The sequence below is a fragment of the Megalops cyprinoides genome, chromosome 25, assembly GCF_013368585.1.
Source record: "Megalops cyprinoides isolate fMegCyp1 chromosome 25, fMegCyp1.pri, whole genome shotgun sequence".
Taxonomy (NCBI): domain Eukaryota; kingdom Metazoa; phylum Chordata; class Actinopteri; order Elopiformes; family Megalopidae; genus Megalops; species Megalops cyprinoides.
Window position 1 is genome coordinate 11,427,802 of NC_050607.1, and position 19,563 is coordinate 11,447,364.

The window sequence follows — 19,563 nt, forward strand, 5'->3', positions numbered from 1 at the left end:
ATATACTGGGTTTTATTCACAGTTCTGTTTAAGCCTCATTTTAAAAAGAATTTATTTATACTTTGAGATGCAGGGAGGCCAGAATGTCAGAGAATGTCTGCTCTTCTCTTGGTGTTGGCTGTAACCCCAGCGGTGGAAGTGTAGTTAGAGAGTCGGGGCGTTCCCAGCCTCTCACTCCCAGTGTCTCATTTCCTCCTCTGTGTCTCAGGCACAGCACACTGTGCTCAGCTCTAATCTTCCTGCTGAATATAGTCCCCTCTGTTAATTTGGGGGAGTGCAGTCTTATCAGGGCTCTCCCAGGCTGCAGAGGTGTGGGTGGGGGAGAGAGAGCTCAGGAACTGCTGACTCCATTGAGATTCTCCTTCACCGTCGGAACAGAAGTAAGGGACTCAAGTTAAAAAGTTTAAGCAGGAATATTATCACTGCAGGGTCAGAGCCAAGTCACTCTACTGCAGAGCTTTTAGCGATACTTATCATTAATTATAGATAATTGTTAGTTTTTTTCCTTTCCCCCATTTCTCACACAGGTATTTTCGCTTGCTGTAATCTGGGGAACGCAGTTGTGAAACCTGCTGGAAAAGACTTGCATTGCCTTCGATAATCATCCTTACACAAACGTTTTAGATTATCACGCTGATTATTGATTTCGCTTGGCGACGCCGTTGCGGTAGATTGAACTGCCCGCTTGGAAACATTGAAATGCGGCAGTCGAACAAATGAAGGAACACGGGGTGGAGAGAAGACGAGGCTGTTTACTCCGTGGCAGGACTCGGCGAGCAGCCCCTCCATCCGCCCCGTGGCGCCCTGTCTCGTTAGCTGTGGAAATCAAGCCGTCGCCAGGGAAACACGACTGCGAGCGCAGCGTGCGCTTGTGGGCCCGGGTAATTGTGACACTGGGTACCCGGGGTTTCTCTCTGGCGAAAATTAAATACAGGGAAGCTGTTTGCTTGAATGCACAAAGTACTTACCGGTAAGCCCTGTGAGGGGCCGTCCGTTTGGCATGTGTGACTTTTGAATTAAAAAAACATATTGACTTATTTCGAAAGAGAGCCTGCAGTATATTTCAAGCTTGAATAATATTGATAATGGTATGATAAAGCACTGATATAGGGTAATCAACCATAGACGCCATTTAATACCAGCATTTAAGTCTGCCATTTCTGTTCTCCTTAATGTCAATATTTCTGAACATTATGTTCACAGCATGCAGTATAATATAGATATATTGTATTACACTGAGACATCAGTGATTATTGATGGATTGCCCATGGATTAACCCTTTGTATACTCCTGTATATATGACTGAAAGAATGAATGCACGTATTGGGCTGTTACTGTCACACTGTGACATTGTTCTGATGCTCACAGCAGGTCAATATGGCAGGCTGTATTTACGGAGAGCGTGTGCATGTGTTGCGTGCGGGGTTGTTGCGCGTAGAGGATGAACATCTCCCTCTCTGTGACAGTAAGAACACAGACTCAGGAGCCTTTCAGGGAGGAGGAGGTGGAGAGATTGAGAGTCCAGATTGACAGCCCTGTACCGCAGAAGAGATTTTTTTTTTTCCATGGGCTCATTCTTTCCTACGGAATAAATATGAATCGCACCCGCAGACTCCATGCAAATTTTCACTGTAAAAACAGCGGCAGTTGTGTAACCTGGAGGAGTCTAGTGTCACATACAGCGCAGCAGAAAAACGCAGGCAAGCTTATCATTCGTAGGAAACAGGCAGCAGTACGTAGATTCAGAGCTGTTAGGTACAGCTGCTGCGCCAAACGCAAAACTTATTTAAGCCTCACAGCTCTCGATCTGTCATTAAATGGCGGGTAGAAGGGGCCTCCGTTTTATTTAATGAATTCCTCACATGTTTTTCATGCCCTAAATAAGAGCCTCTGATCACTGTGCGCAACCCTTTGCCAGCAGCATCCTGCCTGTAGGAATGAGGAGTGTGTGGGTGCAGGAGAGAGGAGGGGGAGACGGGGGGGATCTGATCTCTCTGTACCGGATCGTTTTCACGAGGCCGTTGCCGTGTAATCTGCTTAAAAAGGCTCCGAATTACCGAGAGAGGCTTTCCGTCCGCCGACACAATGCCGCGCACAATTGCGTCAAAGACCCGCTCGTCCTGACCCCCCCTCCCCCCCTTTTTTTTGTCAGGGCAAAGGGAAGAAGCAGAGATTCCTTTAAAACAATTACAATGTAATTCGTTTTGTCCCTCTCCCACCCTCGCGCTCGGCTCTAATCCCCCCGGGATATGGCGTCACGCACTGCGGAACAGCGCTAGTCGGGTCGGTGGATTAGAGTTCTGACCTGTCGTATTAATTTTCTTCTTCGTTGTCGTGGTGGGGGGGGCAGTTTCCTGGGGGGGGGTGGGGGGGCAGGTTAGGACCCCTGGAGTGACCCTCCTGACCACCTGAGCAATGACTCACCTCACTAAGATGAGTGTTTGCTCAATCGCAACAGTTTAATCATTCCTCCCTAACCCTCGTTGAGAATGATTTTGTGGGAAAAGGGGGTGCAGATGGGATGCGTCGTAGCTGTAGCGGCTGCGTATCTGCGCAGCAGTTCTGTCTGCGCGGAGGCTCAACGCTCCCAGCGCGGGCTGCCTGAGTACATCAGTCTTTCTGCCTCTGTCTCTGTCTGCACGCCTAATTAAAGACGGGGGGCCAGAGGGGAGGGCGAGGGAAACACAGAAACACTTGACTCCTGTCCGTACCGCTATTATCCGACGCCTCAGATGCAGAGATCTGAGTCCCCGCTTATAGAGATCAATGGAGCAAAGAGGAATCAATGGGAGGGAGCCTGAGAAGTCTTTAGGAAACGCCGGCTCACTAACTCTCAAGCCTGTGCTCAGCACATTGGTTTATCCTCTCTGCTCTCCGAGTCCAAATGTTTATGCCCTTCCCTTTGCGTATGGACAGCTTATATGATGCATGTGGGAGGTCAGGAATCTTGTGCAAGTGAAGCTTTGTGGACTACATAACGGGTGGAGCTGTCAGTGATTACCTGACATGAACCAATCAATATGCTCTGCTCACTACAGCAGAATGCCTCTTTTAAGTGACAATGAGTCACTGACAGCGTTAGATGGCTTCACCCAGAAAGCTGGTTTGAACTTGCAGTGAAATGCCACAGCTCTCAGAATTGCGTGACACATGCTGTTAGCATATTGTAGTCTTATTATGGGATTTGATGTGCTGTACTTACAACTGGCACTTTTGTTCTTACTATGACATGTGTGCACTCATTGTCACAGCTCTGTATAAGGGGCTGACTCATGTTCGGATGGGGTTAGCTGTGTGCTGCATCTATCATTTTTATGCTACTTGATTATATTCACTTGTGCACATTATAGTTGTGTGTGCGCATTCCTTGTAAACCACTAACTATAAGGAGGGAATGCCAGCAGCAAAAGTTAAAGGACAGAATGCAAAGTAGAAGCTCCAGACTGGTGTTTTGAGACGCGTAAGATTTCATTAATGAGCACAATGTTCTTGGAAAACATTGAGTTAAATGCATCACAACAGAGACAGTTTTTTGTACTCTCTGTAGATGCATCTGTACGTGTCTGTGCTTGATAGCAGGTTGATAGCAAGCAGCTAGGTAGGCTGATGTTTTTGTTAGTTAGCTGGTCAGCCTGCCAGCAAGCTCACAGCCTGACTTTTAATCTTAAAGAATCTGACCAAATCCTGCAAGGTAGCCAACAGCCATTATTAAAAATGAACACTGAAACTACCTTGCTAGCTAGGCAACAAACAGATGTAATCTCTTGCTAACTTCGTCTGTAAGGGGCCAAAGATCAAAATGTAGCTGAAACACCCAGGTGATTAGCACTGGGTCCACAGCCACGCCCATCCCTCTAAGCTCCACCCTCTCCCACAGGTGCTCTCCGTCCCCCACCGGAGACTGGTGTGCTGCAGCCGGCTCTTCGAAGTGTCCGACGTCAACAAGGCCCAAAAGCAGGCCGCCCACCAGAGGGAGGTGTTCCTCTTCAACGACCTCATTGTGGTGAGACCCCTCCTCTCATTGGTTCAGGGTCAGGTGTCAAAGAGAGCAAACCCAGTCAAACCTTATTATTGTGAACCTTATTACTGTGTTGACACCAGATACAGATAATGTATATACAGGATGTAAAACAAACCTGTTTAGGGTTTGATTTAAGTTTTATGTGTCTTGGATCTGGTCTGTACAAACCTATTTACCTAATTTACCTAAACTGCGCATACATCAGATTGTAGCTTGATACCTGCAGTTAGAACCCCAGCAATGTGCTTCAGGACTACCCTGCACAGTGAGACCCCTCTCCTCAGATCATCATTGTCAGATCCTGCAGGTCACCTCTGCAAGATGCCTCTGTACTAAATGTCTAAAACTAGTATACTGGCAGGACAGGGGCATAAAGGATGGCTCCTGCTTCATCGACGTGTGGCAAGGCAAACATGTCTTTTTTAGCTGTGAAATGTTGGTTTGTTTTTTGCAGTGCATTGGTAGTGTTTCGAGTTTTTAGAAACTTGACTGTCAGTGATATGAGAGATACGTATGGTATTGGCATTGGCATAATGCATTAATTATTAGAAAAGCAGCTTTTGAAAATGAATGCGAGGGTCAATTATACAGTCTTGCGTCATATGGAATGCTGCATGAAAAAGTCATTAATTTTGGCCAAAGTCACCCAGACACAGTGCCTGGGAATTAATCATAAATGAAATGGCCCACTATAATTAATGTCTCCATTAGGCTGATTTAAAGGTAATCTTTATGAAGTATTTAAGTCCTCTCATAATTACGCAAGTTCTCATCCTAATCTTTATCAAAGGGAGGGGGAAGGGAAATGTGTATTTTGCCTGTTACTTTCTAAAAGCTGATATTACAGTGAATTATTGGTGAATTGGCATTAAAGTGTTATAATTGCTTGATTTATGGCTGTGTCTGAGAGAGGGAACGTGTTTTGGGAAACATCAGGCACAATGAAGAAGTCGTTTGATTGACAGTGTTTTCTTTTCTGTATAATGGCCATGACTGGTAAAAGTGATTTTTTTACACAATTTAACAAAATGGAAAAGGAAAGTGTTGACCTTGAAGAGATCCTACCTTCTTGTTTGTCTTAGATTGCGTTCCTAGGGCTGCGTTGCCCACATCAATCACACTCCTAATTCGTATTCACACAAGCAAACTTGTGACAATCAGCACAATTGAAGTCTGTATCCATGTGATTTGGTTACTCCCCACAATTGTACACCAAAAGACATTTTCAGATAATTGCTTTTGCACAAACTCCACCTGCTCACATCCATTTCTGTTAAAAAGTGACATCAAGCCTTTGCTTTGTTCTCAGATCCTGAAATTGTGTCCGAAGAAGAAAAGCTCAGCCACCTACACGTTCTGCAAAGCCATGGGCCTTCTGGGAATGCAGTTCCACCTCTTTGAAAACGAATGTAAGCCCTGCTTTTGTCTTCTCGCTTCACTCTCGGTTCGACCCCACCCCGAGGGGAAGGACGCCGAGTACGAGGCTCATTCGCCAGTGCTGGCAGTGAAAGAAGAATCTTAAACAAACAGGAAGAAAGGGAAAAGGCCGGAAAAAGTCTGCGCCGTTTCCCTTTGAAAGTGTCTGGAAACGGCGGAGCTCCGTCGCGTTCCTCCGCGGAGCGTTTTGTGCGTTTTGTTTTCAGCAGCGACTTGTTTTCGCGGAGCGCGCTGAAGATAATCGCTCCCTTTGGTTCGTGTGTTTTTCGTTTGTTCAGCACTCTGATTGCAGTGTTTGCGAAATCCCACGGAATGAAATATCGCGTGCGGTGTTTAAGTGGCCCGGCTTTTATCTGGGATATTGCGAAATCGCCTCCTGGAAGAGTCATTACTTTAAGCCTTACACCCTCACAAAAGGTTGTTTGTTGTAATGGCTTCGCTGTTGGGGGCCTAATTAAGAGTGCTCTTTATGAAGCAAATTTGTATTTTCGCTCGGCCTGTCTTTGATCAATTGCGCCATTAAACAGGAGAAGAGGGGAAAAAAAGATCCTGGGAAAGCTGGTATGGCTGTGTGATTGCGTGCACAAATAAAATGACACATTGATGTTGTTAGCGGCATTAAAAGCAGGTAGTGTGAACCGAAATAAAGGCCACCCTTGGGAGGGTCAGCGCTTTGCCCCTCTCCTTCATAAAAGTTGCCTGACTGAGTCAAGTGGGGGGATAGGTCCCAGACCTGTGTAGCCCCTGTCTTACTTCACCTTCCTGCCCCACCCTTCCCTTCCTGACCACTTGCATTCATTGGATGATTCTATGTATCGGTGACGGAATAAAACTTAATTGGAAGGTGAAGTTTCTTCAACACAGTCTCTTAAATCTCATTCCTCATTCAGACAGTGAGTCCTGTCCCTGCTTCTTTGCTGAGATCTTACTGCAGGGCAGAATCTCAGCCTTAACAGTATAATTTATAAGGTGCTTCTCTGAGAAATATGAGAAACGTATTTTTCCTTTCTTCAGCAAAGTCTGTATTCACCACACGCAACACCAAAAAATAATGTAGTATTTATCATACCATCTGCTACATTATAGATACATTTATATTTGTCTGACTGTTTATGCCTTTAATTAAAAAATGAAAAATTAATATTTTTCTCAAATACTGAGAAAAAGTTTCCAAGCAGTTCCACACCAAATGATTTCCATAGAAAAAAAGAGACAACTAATTAAAAATTATTCTTTAATTATTTCCCAATTAATCAGTGAAAAAGTATGTTCATTTTATTCTGCAAGTCCCTTCATTATATGTAAACTAAGGATCAGCACCAAAATTACAATTAACCTGCAGCAGCTGTTCACTATTAAAGCTTAAGAGCTTTAATGGAGGTAACACTTCACATTGTTGTAGGAATATCAGTGTAGTCACACTGTAACAGATTTGGTAACAAAAGTGTAACTGCACGCTATTACAAAAGAACTACAATGTAATTGCTCTTGTAATAGTTATAAATTATTATGTAATAAGAGTGCAACGTGATGCTGCACAGTAACTACATTGTAATTGTAGTTGAGGACAAATGTAATGAGAAGTGTAACCTTCATCGATGTGTATGTATACTTTTCATTCTGTGTAATTGATGGAGTGCCTAGCAACACTACTGGTCACAAACATATTAGAATGGAAAATATGAATGTGGGTCAATGTAAAGGGTAAATGAGCCCATTAAAATGCTTTCGGTCTCGCATCTTCTCATTTGAAAGATGAAATGGCAGTATCAGTAGTGGCATTTTTATATCTCCCTGGGGAAAAGTGATCGGGTTCAATCTGCATTAAGTGCCTGCGTTGTGAGCGGATAGTCTTGCTGTCCTCTGATGTCCCCACTGTGCTCTCTGGCAGATTACCCCCACGGTATCACCATCGTGTCGCCCTTCTCCGGATCGGAGAAGAAGCAGGTCCTGAACTTCTGCGCCCAGAGCGCTGAGGAGCTGCTGAAGTTTGTGGAGGACCTGAAGGAATCCATCGCGGAGGTGTCCGAGATGGAGCAGATTCGCATTGAATGTGAGTGTCCCGTGTGCGTGTGCGTGTGTGTGTGTGTGTGTGTGTGCGTGCGTGCGTGCGTGCGTGCGTGCGTGCGTGCGTGCGTGCGTGTGTGTGCGCGTGCATGTGTGCGTGCGTGTGTGTAAGAGAGACAGCACTGTTTAGATTAGGAACCATCTTGTGTCATGACTATAAGCATGCAAACTAAAACAGTGAGATCATCCTCGTGTCTCAAAGAGATCTTTCTTGCCAAGCCTTGGCTAAAAATTGAGAAGGGATAACCAGCATGATGAGGCCAGGTGGTTGAGCAGTAACTGCTGTTATCTCCGGCATGCTTTTGCCATATTAATTGTGCTTTTGATACATAAGGCAAGTAGCCATTTTAATCTGAGGTTTCTGAGCAGTGCTCCTGGACTGCAGTCTCTTACTCCGTAGAGATGTTGAGTCGTACAGTTTCACTGACTTTCACAAATTCGCTCCATCCTGATTAACGACTCTTTAGGCTAATGTTCTTAGACAGGGAACTGCAGAACTGCAACTATATGGCTTCAAATAAACCAAATATGAAACTGAATACCTCAGTTTCAACACAGACAGAGCAGTAACAACAGCAGCAACAGCAACAAAATGTAGAGTTCATTTACTGTTCATAAAGTTGAACTATGAATCGGTCCAGGGAGACAATCTGGGAGATCATTTAAACCTTGGTTTGTTGAGACTGCAGGGGTGTATATGGGCATTTTGCAGTATCAAGGCATCTCCTCAGACAGCATCAGTTTCTTATCTTGGATGTCCAGGGATTATTTTGAGAAGCTTATTGCTGCTATACACTTCAGGAAGATATCTGTCGTTGCTGAAAACTTGTTTCAAACACAGAAAAAAAGATTGAAAGCGTGAGCAAAATATCACGGAGTCTTGCAACACGGATTTTAAAATTGCTTGCAGCAGGTCAGCAAAGTCATCTGAAATGCTTCAGCATTGTGACAAATACCACTCAACAAAACTCCCTGAGTCATTCACTCATTAAAAAACCTAAAATTTAAAAATCTGACCAGCAAGTATTAATCTCGCCCTTGCTAACTGATTTTAATGTTCTGGTCAGCATATTCACTTGTGAAACGTAGTTATCTACGTTAGCTACCTTATGGTGGTAACTTTACTATAGTAATAATATCAAAGCCAAATTGAAAAGGGACTCATTGGTGTGAGAAGTGGGATGATGTAACATATTGTAAAAGCAATGTAACAATCCATGCTGATTTAGCAACAGCCAACCAGTGTTTGTCGCAGTCCTGAAAGCACAACAGAACACTGCCACTCTCAATTATTCTCAAAGGGAAAAGGTGTGCCTTCTCTGAGCTCCATCATCGACAAAAACACCAAGCGAATCGCCAGCCCGGCTTTGGGTGTCAGAGTTTCCGCTGCCGGGGCTGCCCTTTATAAATAGCTCAGAATTAAATATTCAAGAGCTGACCTTTGGAATCCAGTTCCCCTTTTCCCCCAAAGGAAGAGGCAGTATTTGCCTTTGTGTGCATTATGTTTGAACAGACAGGTCGTTTTCCTAATCCCGGGCTCACTGGGAAACGGAGGGAGGGGAAGAGAAGCCGCGCCACTGCAGCGCTGTGTGAACCTGAACCCGATCGCTGAAGCAGCACTGCAGCCCGGCTGACAGATACGGCAAGCCAAGGAAAGCAATAAAAGGCCCAGTCTCCCAGCTGAGGCAGTGATAGTGGAAGGAAGTGATTGCGGGCATCGCAGGGAGAGCACCTCAGGGAATGAAGAGTGTCCATACACACTGTCCCCAGTGTAGTACTAACAAGGGGTTCAGAGTGATACCTCTCTCTCTCTCTCTCTCTCACACACACATACACACACACACACAAATGCGCTGCTGGCATATTAATGATAATTTATACCTTTTCAAATTATGTAATAAAAGTGAAATCTCCGCTGGGAAGGGTAAGACCTGGTTTCCATAGGCATCAGTTAGATTCATATCACTTGGAGCTCTGCAATGCCACAGGTCGCATGTTTTGCACCTAGCAGACCTGTCTTTTTCAACATACACAAGTCAGTTCTTGCCGCCCAGGAGTAGAACTACTGCCTCAACATCTGAACTGAAAATCGATGAAAAAAAAAGTACCATTTGTGGTTGAAATCGCAGCTGGAAATGACAAGCAATTATCATCCAATCAGAAGCCCACTAAGGGGAGCGAGGGCGGGTGTCATTTGACTAATTTCTTTTGCTGCCGGGACTCGTCCCATGCTGTTGCGGCAGCGTGGGCTCATATTATCTTTGTTCCCGGACCAGCGGCGCTGAAGAGCTCTCCCACTCTGCTCTCTCCTAGGGGAGCTGGAGAAGCAGCAGGGGGCCAAGACTCATTCCGCCAAAAACAACGGGACGCAGTTGGAGATCCGGGGAAAGCAGTGCTCCCCGCCAGGTACCGGCCCGTCTGACAGCCTCCTCATCCAGCCTGTTTCCTGCAGCTCGAAGCTGAGCCATTCCCTGTCTGTCTGTGTCTTACCCCCCCCCCCCCCATTCCACCATGAGCATCCCAATGTGTCCATCTGTGTCAGCTGATCCGTTCATTCAGGTGTACCTCATCCATCCACAGCATCCTAATACACCCATCTTGACTGCGAGCTGATCTGTTCACTGTTTTCTGTCTTCGTAAACCGTGAACATCCCAGTGTCCCCGTGCAACTTCTTGTCAAACAGGTAAGCAAAGTCAAGCTCAGTGTTTTGGCCGATTGAATAATTAAGGTGAGATTCTGAGACCCTCGTCGTACGCTGATGTAGGTGGCATCAGGGGATCTGTGTAATGCCACACGGCAACGGCTCATCACTTGTCATTCATTTGTCTGGTTCAGCAGTTCTTCACTGTCCCTCACACACCCCATACTGTTCCATTCCTGGTGAGTGGTCATTTGGCGCGCTGCTGACGCTCGTTTCCCCCTGGCTTACAGGCAAACTGGACCTGGACGAAAAGAGCGGGAACAATGCCGTGGAGGTAAGTCCTCACTGACACAGAGAAGCACAGACACAGGTAAGTCTGTGTGCGTTTCCAGGGCAGGGAGATGTAGTCTTCATTAGCGAAAAAGCACAAATGCAGTAACCTGCCTGTGTGCGTGGGTGTGCTCTCCGGTGCTCCTGTGTATGACAGCGCTTTGATAGTCTGCTTCAAGGCTCCCACAATGCATGTCTGAGCTTCAGTGTACATGCGAAAAGCGGGAGTATTCATGAAATAATTAACAGGGGCAATCGTATTTTCCCGTTACTGATTGATCAGTGATTGATTGATTGATTGAGTCATACACTTGTACACGGTGAGCACACACACACACACACACATGCACACACATACACACACACACACACACACACACACACACACACATGAACATGCAGGCACGCTAGGCATGCAATGAAAGAAGAGAGGGCTGTGGAATCCCCCCCCCCATCCAAATAAATAGTGTACTGTGTTAAAAAAAAAAACCTTACAAGATGCAGGAAGCTGCCTACTCTGCATAGAGGGGTGGTTACTATGGGGATCTCTGCAGTGCAGTGTTCTTCCACATTCATCAGTGGACAAATTGCACACAGTCTCTTTCATGCATGAGAATTCGAAACTCCTACACACTACCACATCTTAATCCTGAATCATATTGTACATTTACAGAGTGACCATCATTATAAAGTAACTCGTTTTTAAAAACTGGAACACAGGTATCTTATCCTAACAAGGTCTTGAAAGTCAGTTGAAATATTCATGAAGGCGTTTGACCCTGTGGAAGAGCCAGCGGTCCTGTAGAGGAGACCTGATCGGCTGCTCAGTTAAGGTGAGGAGTTAACTGCCAGCTGTGAGGAGAGTACAGGTACCTGTGTAGAATATTGAGCAGGTGATTGGGGCTCCCAATCCAGCACAAGGGACCTGATCAGCTGACTGGTTAAAGTGAGCTGCTCTCTGCCAGGTGTGAGGAGAGTGCTGACGTGTGTGTAGAATGATGAGCAGGTGAGTGGAGCCCTCAGGTGACAGGCTGCTTTGAGCAGGACGCGCGGTGTGAGAGGAGACGGATTGGTAGGGGGAGTGCGTGCACGTGCGTGTACCGTGTGTGCTGAATCTGCAAAGCAGAGAGGAGGCCTCGGTGCATCTGACACAGTCAGTGAAATCATTTGCCACCACCGCAGTTTGTCTTTCTGCTGCTGCGTCAAGACGGACATCTAAGGCATCGAACCAGAACACTGAGGGGGGAAACCTGTCACTCCAAGCCTGGCCTCCCTTCGCTGGCGTCCCTTCTCTGTCTTTAGAGTCGATTTTATGATTTTATTAATCACTTTTATGGCTTCACGTGGTCTTGCCCCTGAGTGCCTCTGAGTTACTGCCTATATGCTGCATGTGCCTCCAAGACACCAGAGAGCAGCCTGTATGCCCCCAAAACCTGATTAAAAACAAAGCCTTAACTTTTACTGTGCGCTGGCCCAAACAATAGCCACTGATTCTGCTAGGTCCTTTTAAAGACACCTATTTTTAATTCTGTGTATTTTTCCTAAATCTCTCTGTAATCTCACTGTTTTTTTGCCTGCTTATTTTTGTTGCCGTTTTTGGATATGTATTTTGAAAATCTAGTCTCATTTTGTTTTCTCGTGTTAAAGCTACTAAGCCTGCTTTGCAGGCCACGTTTGAAAAGTGCTTAGCATATAAGGTATATTATTAGTGCTGGTAATACTGGTAGGGGTATTAGTGTTATCTCCACAGTGGTGAGTGGAATTTAGTCCAGTCTGAGGACGGTAGACAAGGGAGGCGTCTGAAGGCCCAGCTCGGAGCGTGGACATCACAGAGAATGAAGAAAAATGCCAGGCAGATCAATCTGTAAACAATGCTTACCTTGGGTATCAAAACAAAGGGTGCTGGAGGATCAAAAGCATTGCATCATCATTAGAAGGGCAAGAATAATGTACCGCGTGTACTTTGTAATGTATAATACATTATGACTATCGCAGAGATATACGTATGTTTTATTTTGTTTGCAGCAAATACAGAGCATGACTACGTACATTTAAAGCAGGGAGAAAGAAAGGGTGGTGGTATTGGGTGAATTGCGGTGTTCTTTCTCTGGAACATTAACTACAGGAGTCTTGTGTTGGAGTAACGTTAATTCGACCTGTCAGAGCCACCTTTCCCTCTCAGCATGGTAAAATGAAGCATTACACATAAAAAGAACCATTTAGACTGGCCAGAGGGACTCCCAGATGCAATTAGCATTCTGACCAAGTCATGACATTTCAAAACCCCTGACTGTTTGGAATGAGGGGGAAAAACACAGTGGCAAACACTGAGCGTTAATCTGACGTTGAGGGAATGTTTAAGGAGTCATGCCCTCTGTGCCTTTAGTTTCTAGGGTGTTTTTCCCAGTATGGGCCGCATAAGGCAAATCACAAACAGCTCACTGCTGAAGGACATGTAATAATGCGGTTATGAGGTAGGGCTGCAGCTGCCTTGTCCTGACCTCACTGGTCTGCAGGGAAAGTGGAGGTGTAGCGTTGTGGTTCGTTCCGGCTTGTGTGCTGTGTGGGTATCGATGCGGACTCTCGGGCAGGGAGATCCGCGGTGGCGCGGAGCTGCATTTCCATGTGCAAATGTCAGCCTCTCCGGCAGCACCGCGATGTCAGGCCTCGTCACAGAGCCCAGCCCGTCGGCACGAGGTCGTCTGAAAAAAGCCACACAGCTCCTGGAGACAGCGAGGCAGGCACTCCTGTACCCACCTCCCAACACACACACGCACACACACGCGCACACACACACACACACACACACACACACACACACACACACACACACAAATCAGATACAAAGATCAGGTTTCTCCAGTCCTTTTTTTTCAGAATTTCACATCAGATTTTCAACAGTGCCAAAGGTTGAATAATAACCTACACATACATATGTATATGTCTGTTATATAATATAACACTTCAGCTGTAGCATTGCACCCACCGGGCCTTGAAAACCCATTTATGCAACAGGACGAGAGGTCACACGCTGAGTGTGTTTGAATGATGATATCTGCCATGATTATGATACCAGCACACCCTAATCCGCATTTCCTGCAGTCACTGATCTTGTGGCAGTTGGCATAAAGAGATTAAAATATTCCTCCTAATGAAGCCTTAGTGCTGATATTGGCTGCAGAAGTGCTCTCTCTGGGTTTAGCATATTTACATACATAATTGGATTTATTTGCATAACCGTGAACACAGAATACCTGAATAGCAAGCGGCACTGTTGCTTGATTACAAGCGTACAGTAATGCTTAGGTACATGTGTTTGGTTAGAAGGTATTACAAACCAAGGATGTGCAGAATCAATTGGCTTTTGGGAGCTCAAAGTGTTTATGAAATTGCTTTGACTCTCCAAGGAGACCTTAAGCTATGGCTATAAAATGATACCAAGGTAATTGTTTAGACTTCCATTTTACTCGGAGGACATCAGGGTTTGAGGTCAAAAACTTTTCTCATTTTTCTGCCTTATTAAAAAAGAAAGTTATCAGGCTGAACTATGAAACAGCTGAAGTTTCCAAAAAGTAAATAAACCATCAGCAACAGGATCATTTCTCCTGCAGCCTGCAGTATGTTTCCCTGGACTTTCATAATTACAGATGAAACTCCTACACAGAACTCTATGTGTGTTGCAATACTATGCTCCAACTCTTCACAGGCACATTTTTACAGGTGTTTTACCCAGGTTTTACCCAGGTTAGAGGTTATTCTGTGCACAGAGAGGCACATGCTTTAGCACACTTCAGCTCGCCTTGTCCCTCTGACAGTGATTGATAACTGCGCTCATGTTGGAATCTCCTTTGTCACCTTCAGCTCCTCCAGAGATGCAGTGACCTCAGCCTACGGTGCGCTGATACTGCGTAGCTCCGTCCGTCTGGCTTGTGAATTCGGGCCATGTCTCACAGGAATGACATAGCTTGTAATAGCAGCCAATGGGGAGTGGAATAATGACCAGCACTTTCTTCTCTGGTGCTTAGTGATCTCCATTTCTTCTGGAACACTGTCTCTTCCCCTCAGTTAAAACTCTTCCAGCCACTTTTCCTCCAGAACAATATATTGCCAGTCTCCCAGAATGACATCCCTCATAGCCCCCAGATTCGAAAGGATTTGGGGCTGTTCATCCCTGAGTTTGCACTCAGATAGCAGTAAAGCCTGACTGTGGGCAGAGGTCACTGACGGAGCGGAGGTCACCTGTCCATCAGGGGGCGATCCTTCCTATCTCAGGTCAGCAGTCAGTTCACAGCAGACAAGCGCACAGTGGCCAGAGAGGTCAGTTGACTGTACATACCCATACGAGGCACCTTCGCTGAAGCCCGGTCCGATAGCCTGGCCCGGGGCGAGCCCTCCCTGTGCATCCATCGCCTGCCATCGTCACACGCCACATCTCATGGCTTTAGGGGCAGCGGGGCCTGCCCGCCTCCCAAACCCCTCCGACTCCAAACTGCCGTGGCCTCTTGCCGGCCAGCTCTCTCTTCCATAGTGGTCCCAGACAACAACAGCGGCCTTGCTGCTGACACTCTGGCGCTGCATTCATGAAGCATACTGTTCCTCAGCAATCTGTGCTGCCCAGTGCAAATGGTGGACACCTTCAATGGAAAAAAAAAAAAGACGTCCAGAATCCAGCGTGTTTCTGGGAGGAGGATGCACGACCTTGACGTGTCCCAGGCTCAGAGTAAATCCTAGGTGTGCCTTGGGCCACATCCGAGTCCTGCAGACTTCTCCCAGAAACGCACTGGATTGTGGGCGCGGCCCAGACTTGGGCTGGGTCTTACATGTACAATGAAGGCATGCATTCTGATGAGTGTCCCCTGTGACGTCTGTGCCCCCCTTCACCCCTCCTCTTGTCTAAGCACCGCCTCCTCCATCCCTGACCCTCCTCCCCCCCGCCCTGCTTCTTTAAGTGACCCTTCAGGTCTCCGATCCCTAGCTATGAGCCAGCTCCTATAATAACCCCCACCGCCCTGACCTCAGCCCACCTGCTTTCCCATTAGTGCTGCATTGGATTATTAGGGTGACACGAGGCCCTCGGTGTCCTCTTTCCAGCCACCCCCACCCTAAATCAACAAATGACACCCCCCCTAAAAGACCTCACCCCTCCCACCTTCAGCCCACAGCCTCACCCCTTTCGCCAGCACCTGTCCTGACTGGTCTTGCATCGTGACGCACGTCCCCCCCCCCTCCCAGAAGCGCATGCCTGTTGTGTTGTTTTACACCAGAGGGCTAATCGACCTAGAGGAGGAAAGTACTTATAACATTTAATGCTGTCTCTGGCTGTTTCTAAACTAGGTGTCAATTCACAACAGGCTTCAAACGTACCAGCTCAGTGCGCCCCGGAGCCCCGAGAGTGGATCCCTCCCGGGTACCCTTCGTAACCACCGGGGGGAGCTCTACCACCCGCAGCTGCAGTCCGGCGCGGGCGTCGACCTGCACCCGGAAACGCTCATTCAGTGCCAGCAGATCGTCAAGGTCATCGTCCTCGACAACGGCGGCCACGGGCGCATGGAGGCCTTCCTCAGCCAGACCCCCACCCACCAGCTCATCCACTCCGCCGTCTCCACCCCCGTGAGGTCGCCCGAGGGCGGGAACCAGGCCAAGCCCCCCTTGCCCCCGCCTCCGCCGCCCTATAACCACCCCCATCAGTACTGCCCGCCTCACTCGCCACACCCCCTCCTCAGCCGGAGGAGGTACTCCAGCGGCTCTCGCAGCCTGGTGTAAATAGACTGACCTATGACCTCTCACCTTTTATAGAGAACATGCATATATTATATACAGTACATATGTATATATTGCAGAGAAGAGGAAAAAAATTACCAGTATATTTAGGAGAAAAAAAACTTTAAGAAGAATATAAACAAATGTGAAATAGCTTTCAGAGTTCTACTTAATTCATGTGTATTTTGAAATATTAAGTAGTTTTAACCAATTTATAGAATTTTTGTTGGTTTACTCTTTGATGTATGTTTTTCCCCCACCTCCGTTTCAACTCTTTTTGTCCTGGTATGATTCAGACAATACCCTTTGAATTTTCCCCCAGTGAACTGGCATTTGAAAAAGGAAACCACTGATGCTTCAGGTCCAAGAACGAGCTGACTGTCTCGGAGACGGTTCCATATGGTTCCTTTTGTAGCCCTGTCTTGGATCCTTTATCCTAATCTGACACCTGTCGTGTGTGTGTATGTGAGCGTGTGTGACAGATCGAACATGCGTGCCAAAATAAGGCCAACTCCACAAAATGGACTCCTTTCAAATCTGAGAAAGTGAAGGATAGAACTATACAAAGGAGTTCCTGATTGTTTTTGAGACCACCTCCTAATCCAAGACAATTATAAGCAAAAAAGAAAAAAAATCAACCAGCGCCTAGTTTTCACAGCTCTCACTGAAACTGCTCATTCTTCACCGTGTGGGTAATTTATCCTTAGAGAGGAGGACTTTATTCTGTCCTGCTTTGGTCTACATCTGAAGTCTGTGTTTCCTCATTGTCTTAGTGATATAGTTTCCTCTGCTTGGCTTATCAGCAAACTGTGGCAATGCTTTCTGTTTGGAAGGGGAGGGAAGGGCAGTGCAAAGCAAAAGCCTGTTTAAATCAAAGAGGCACTATTGCAAAGCCCATTACTCCTGCTGGGGAAGTCCAGAGCTTTGTAGCAGTGCTTGATACTAGAATTGAATTTGTATTTTTTGATTTTGCGAATACCTCACAGTAAGTGCAGTTAGTCCGCAACTGCTTAAAAACAGGTGTTTAAGAATTATTCTTGAATTAGGCCCAGTAAATTTTTTTCTAAACCCTTTTATCAATAATGAAAAATATGATAGTGATGTTTCATTTTTTTTTTGCAGAAGTTACATGGTCCTGTTTGCCCCCTTTCAAATCATCTAAATCTTACACAGAAGAATCAGAACACATTAATATGCCTTTAAAAGTGCAATGTACAATGCAGTATATGAACTAACGTGTTGGAAGCTGTGAATTCTCTCCCTACTTTGCACAGTGCTGTTTCTCTAACGGTCTTTTGCTTTTGCGCTGAGGCAATGCAGAAACACTGGAACTGAACGAAATGTGCACTGTTGATTTTGTGGAATATTTTACATGGGATGTCTTTGATGTTTGCATGGGGAGATGAAAGGGATGTGAAACGGGTGCAGAGGGATTTCACTGGGTTGCAAATGCCATGTGCTTGTGTCATAGGAGGAGATAACTCGCACTGGAAGGTTAGATACCGTATCAGAGAGAGGACTTTCTGCCGCTGTCCACTCTACCCCTCTGAATGTGCTGGTGCTGTGCTGTGAGCATCAGTGTTATCCGCTCTGTGAAACAGATATGTATGTCCTTCAATTCCAGTATTTTACATGGCTGAGTTACCTGTGCAGACAGCTGTCTTATCTCCCTTGTTTGTTTACGTGTTTATTTATTTGATTATTTATTTATCTGATAATGTGGTAAGAACTGAAATTCAATTTAGCCTATGCTGATGAAATACTTTCATTTAATCTGGACATGTTAATTTCAGCTCCGATGAGTTATTGCTTTTTAAATGTACTTTTTTTTTTCCTTTTATTTACTTTTTTTTTTTTTTTTTGGAGTGACCGATAAATGCAGCCATCACGTTCAAATCCACAAGGTGTCCAGGCCAAGTATTTAATCAGACAGAGTCTTCCATCACTGAAATCTGCTGTGGCAAGTCATTTGTTTCAGAAATGAGTTTTTTCCTAGATATTAAATTGTCAGAAACCACAGGCTAGAATATATATAATAATATAAATACATAAATAATATTCATGAGTATAAATATTAAACACCATACATCTTTACTATACATCTTTTTAGGTCTGCCAAATCAGTACAAAATAAATAATAAATACATAGTTTTCTGATGTATCAAACACATGAAATACTATATATGTATGTACTGTTATTCTTTCTTTTCTAATGTCACCTGTCCTCACTCTTTGACGATGTCATCTTGTCACATTAGTTAAAATGAGAGCTACAGCACAGCCACTGATCCAGTGTGTCATGGACCGTCCAGCACTGACACTAATGGAGACTGCAGCAGGCCCACTACCAGGTGGCTGAGGGTCACAAATGTAATAGTTATGAAAGCATGCCATTAGGCATGGTCTCCCTCTCAGTGTAAATGTCACTACTGTGTATTTTTGGTATGAAATATTCACCCATATTATTTTTACACTTCTGCCTTCATACGGTGTGCAGAACAGAGTAGCATTCAGAAATGTTCATGAATCCATTTATAATTTATCTCCTCCTGCCTCTGCCTCCCAGACCCTGTCACACAAAGATAATACAGGTTTTTTGTATGAGACAGGGTTTTATTTTTTACTTGGAAAACTCTGAATTTCTTATGAAAACTCTAAGGCGCTGAATTCAGCTCTTTCCGTGTATCTGCCGTTGCCTGTAGCAGCTCGGTGGTACAATGCCATTGCTGTCAGTGAGATTTTGAGCCAGATCTCTTGTGCCAGTGCTGTGGGTTTCGCCCCGACTCGGGGCAGTAAGGAGCAGGCCCCCCGGCTCCATCTGCTCCATCCTCAGCGCTCGGCGGTGCCGCACAGAGGTTCATCCCCCTTCGGATGCGAGCAGTGATTTCAGCGCGCCCCACCCCTTGCCTGAGAGGAGCTCATTGTAATGTGCGGTGCTGATGCAGCATGTCTCCCGGTTCCTGCCTTGATTGGAAAGAAACTTTTCCTCTTGTTCTTGTGAAACAAATTGCAAACTGTAGCAAGGGCAGAAAGATGAGGTGCGTCTTAGATGCTGGACTGGGTGTTGTGATCTTTTGATTTGGAGTTTAATTGGTATAGGAGTACAGCGTTCTTGCCCGAGACAGTTGTGCATTCTGAAAGTTTTCTGTTTCTCTCATAAAATTGTTTATTGATTGCATTGTTCAGCAGTAGGTACATTTATTCGTTTGGACTTTCTAATGGGCATAATTGAGTTTCAGATGTAGTGTTTATAGTATTCAGGAAAATAATCTGTATTTCATTTGCTTAATTAGTCCATGGCGCATA

At 45.7% G+C, this 19,563-nt stretch overlaps 1 protein-coding gene across 1 annotated transcript in view; it reads left to right on the plus strand.

The window, feature by feature from the left end:
- LOC118772022 (IQ motif and SEC7 domain-containing protein 3-like) overlaps nucleotides 1-15,993 on the plus strand; it is a 50,575-nt gene extending 34,582 nt beyond the window's left edge. The window contains exons 7-12 of the mRNA XM_036520257.1: nucleotides 3,878-4,003; nucleotides 5,331-5,430; nucleotides 7,350-7,511; nucleotides 9,839-9,931; nucleotides 10,458-10,501; nucleotides 15,849-15,993. Of these exons, the coding sequence (XP_036376150.1) occupies nucleotides 3,878-4,003; nucleotides 5,331-5,430; nucleotides 7,350-7,511; nucleotides 9,839-9,931; nucleotides 10,458-10,501; nucleotides 15,849-15,917 (594 nt within the window). The 3' untranslated portion in view covers nucleotides 15,918-15,993. The remainder of the gene's footprint in view (nucleotides 1-3,877; nucleotides 4,004-5,330; nucleotides 5,431-7,349; nucleotides 7,512-9,838; nucleotides 9,932-10,457; nucleotides 10,502-15,848) is intronic.
- Nucleotides 15,994-19,563: the final 3,570 nt, after the last annotated feature.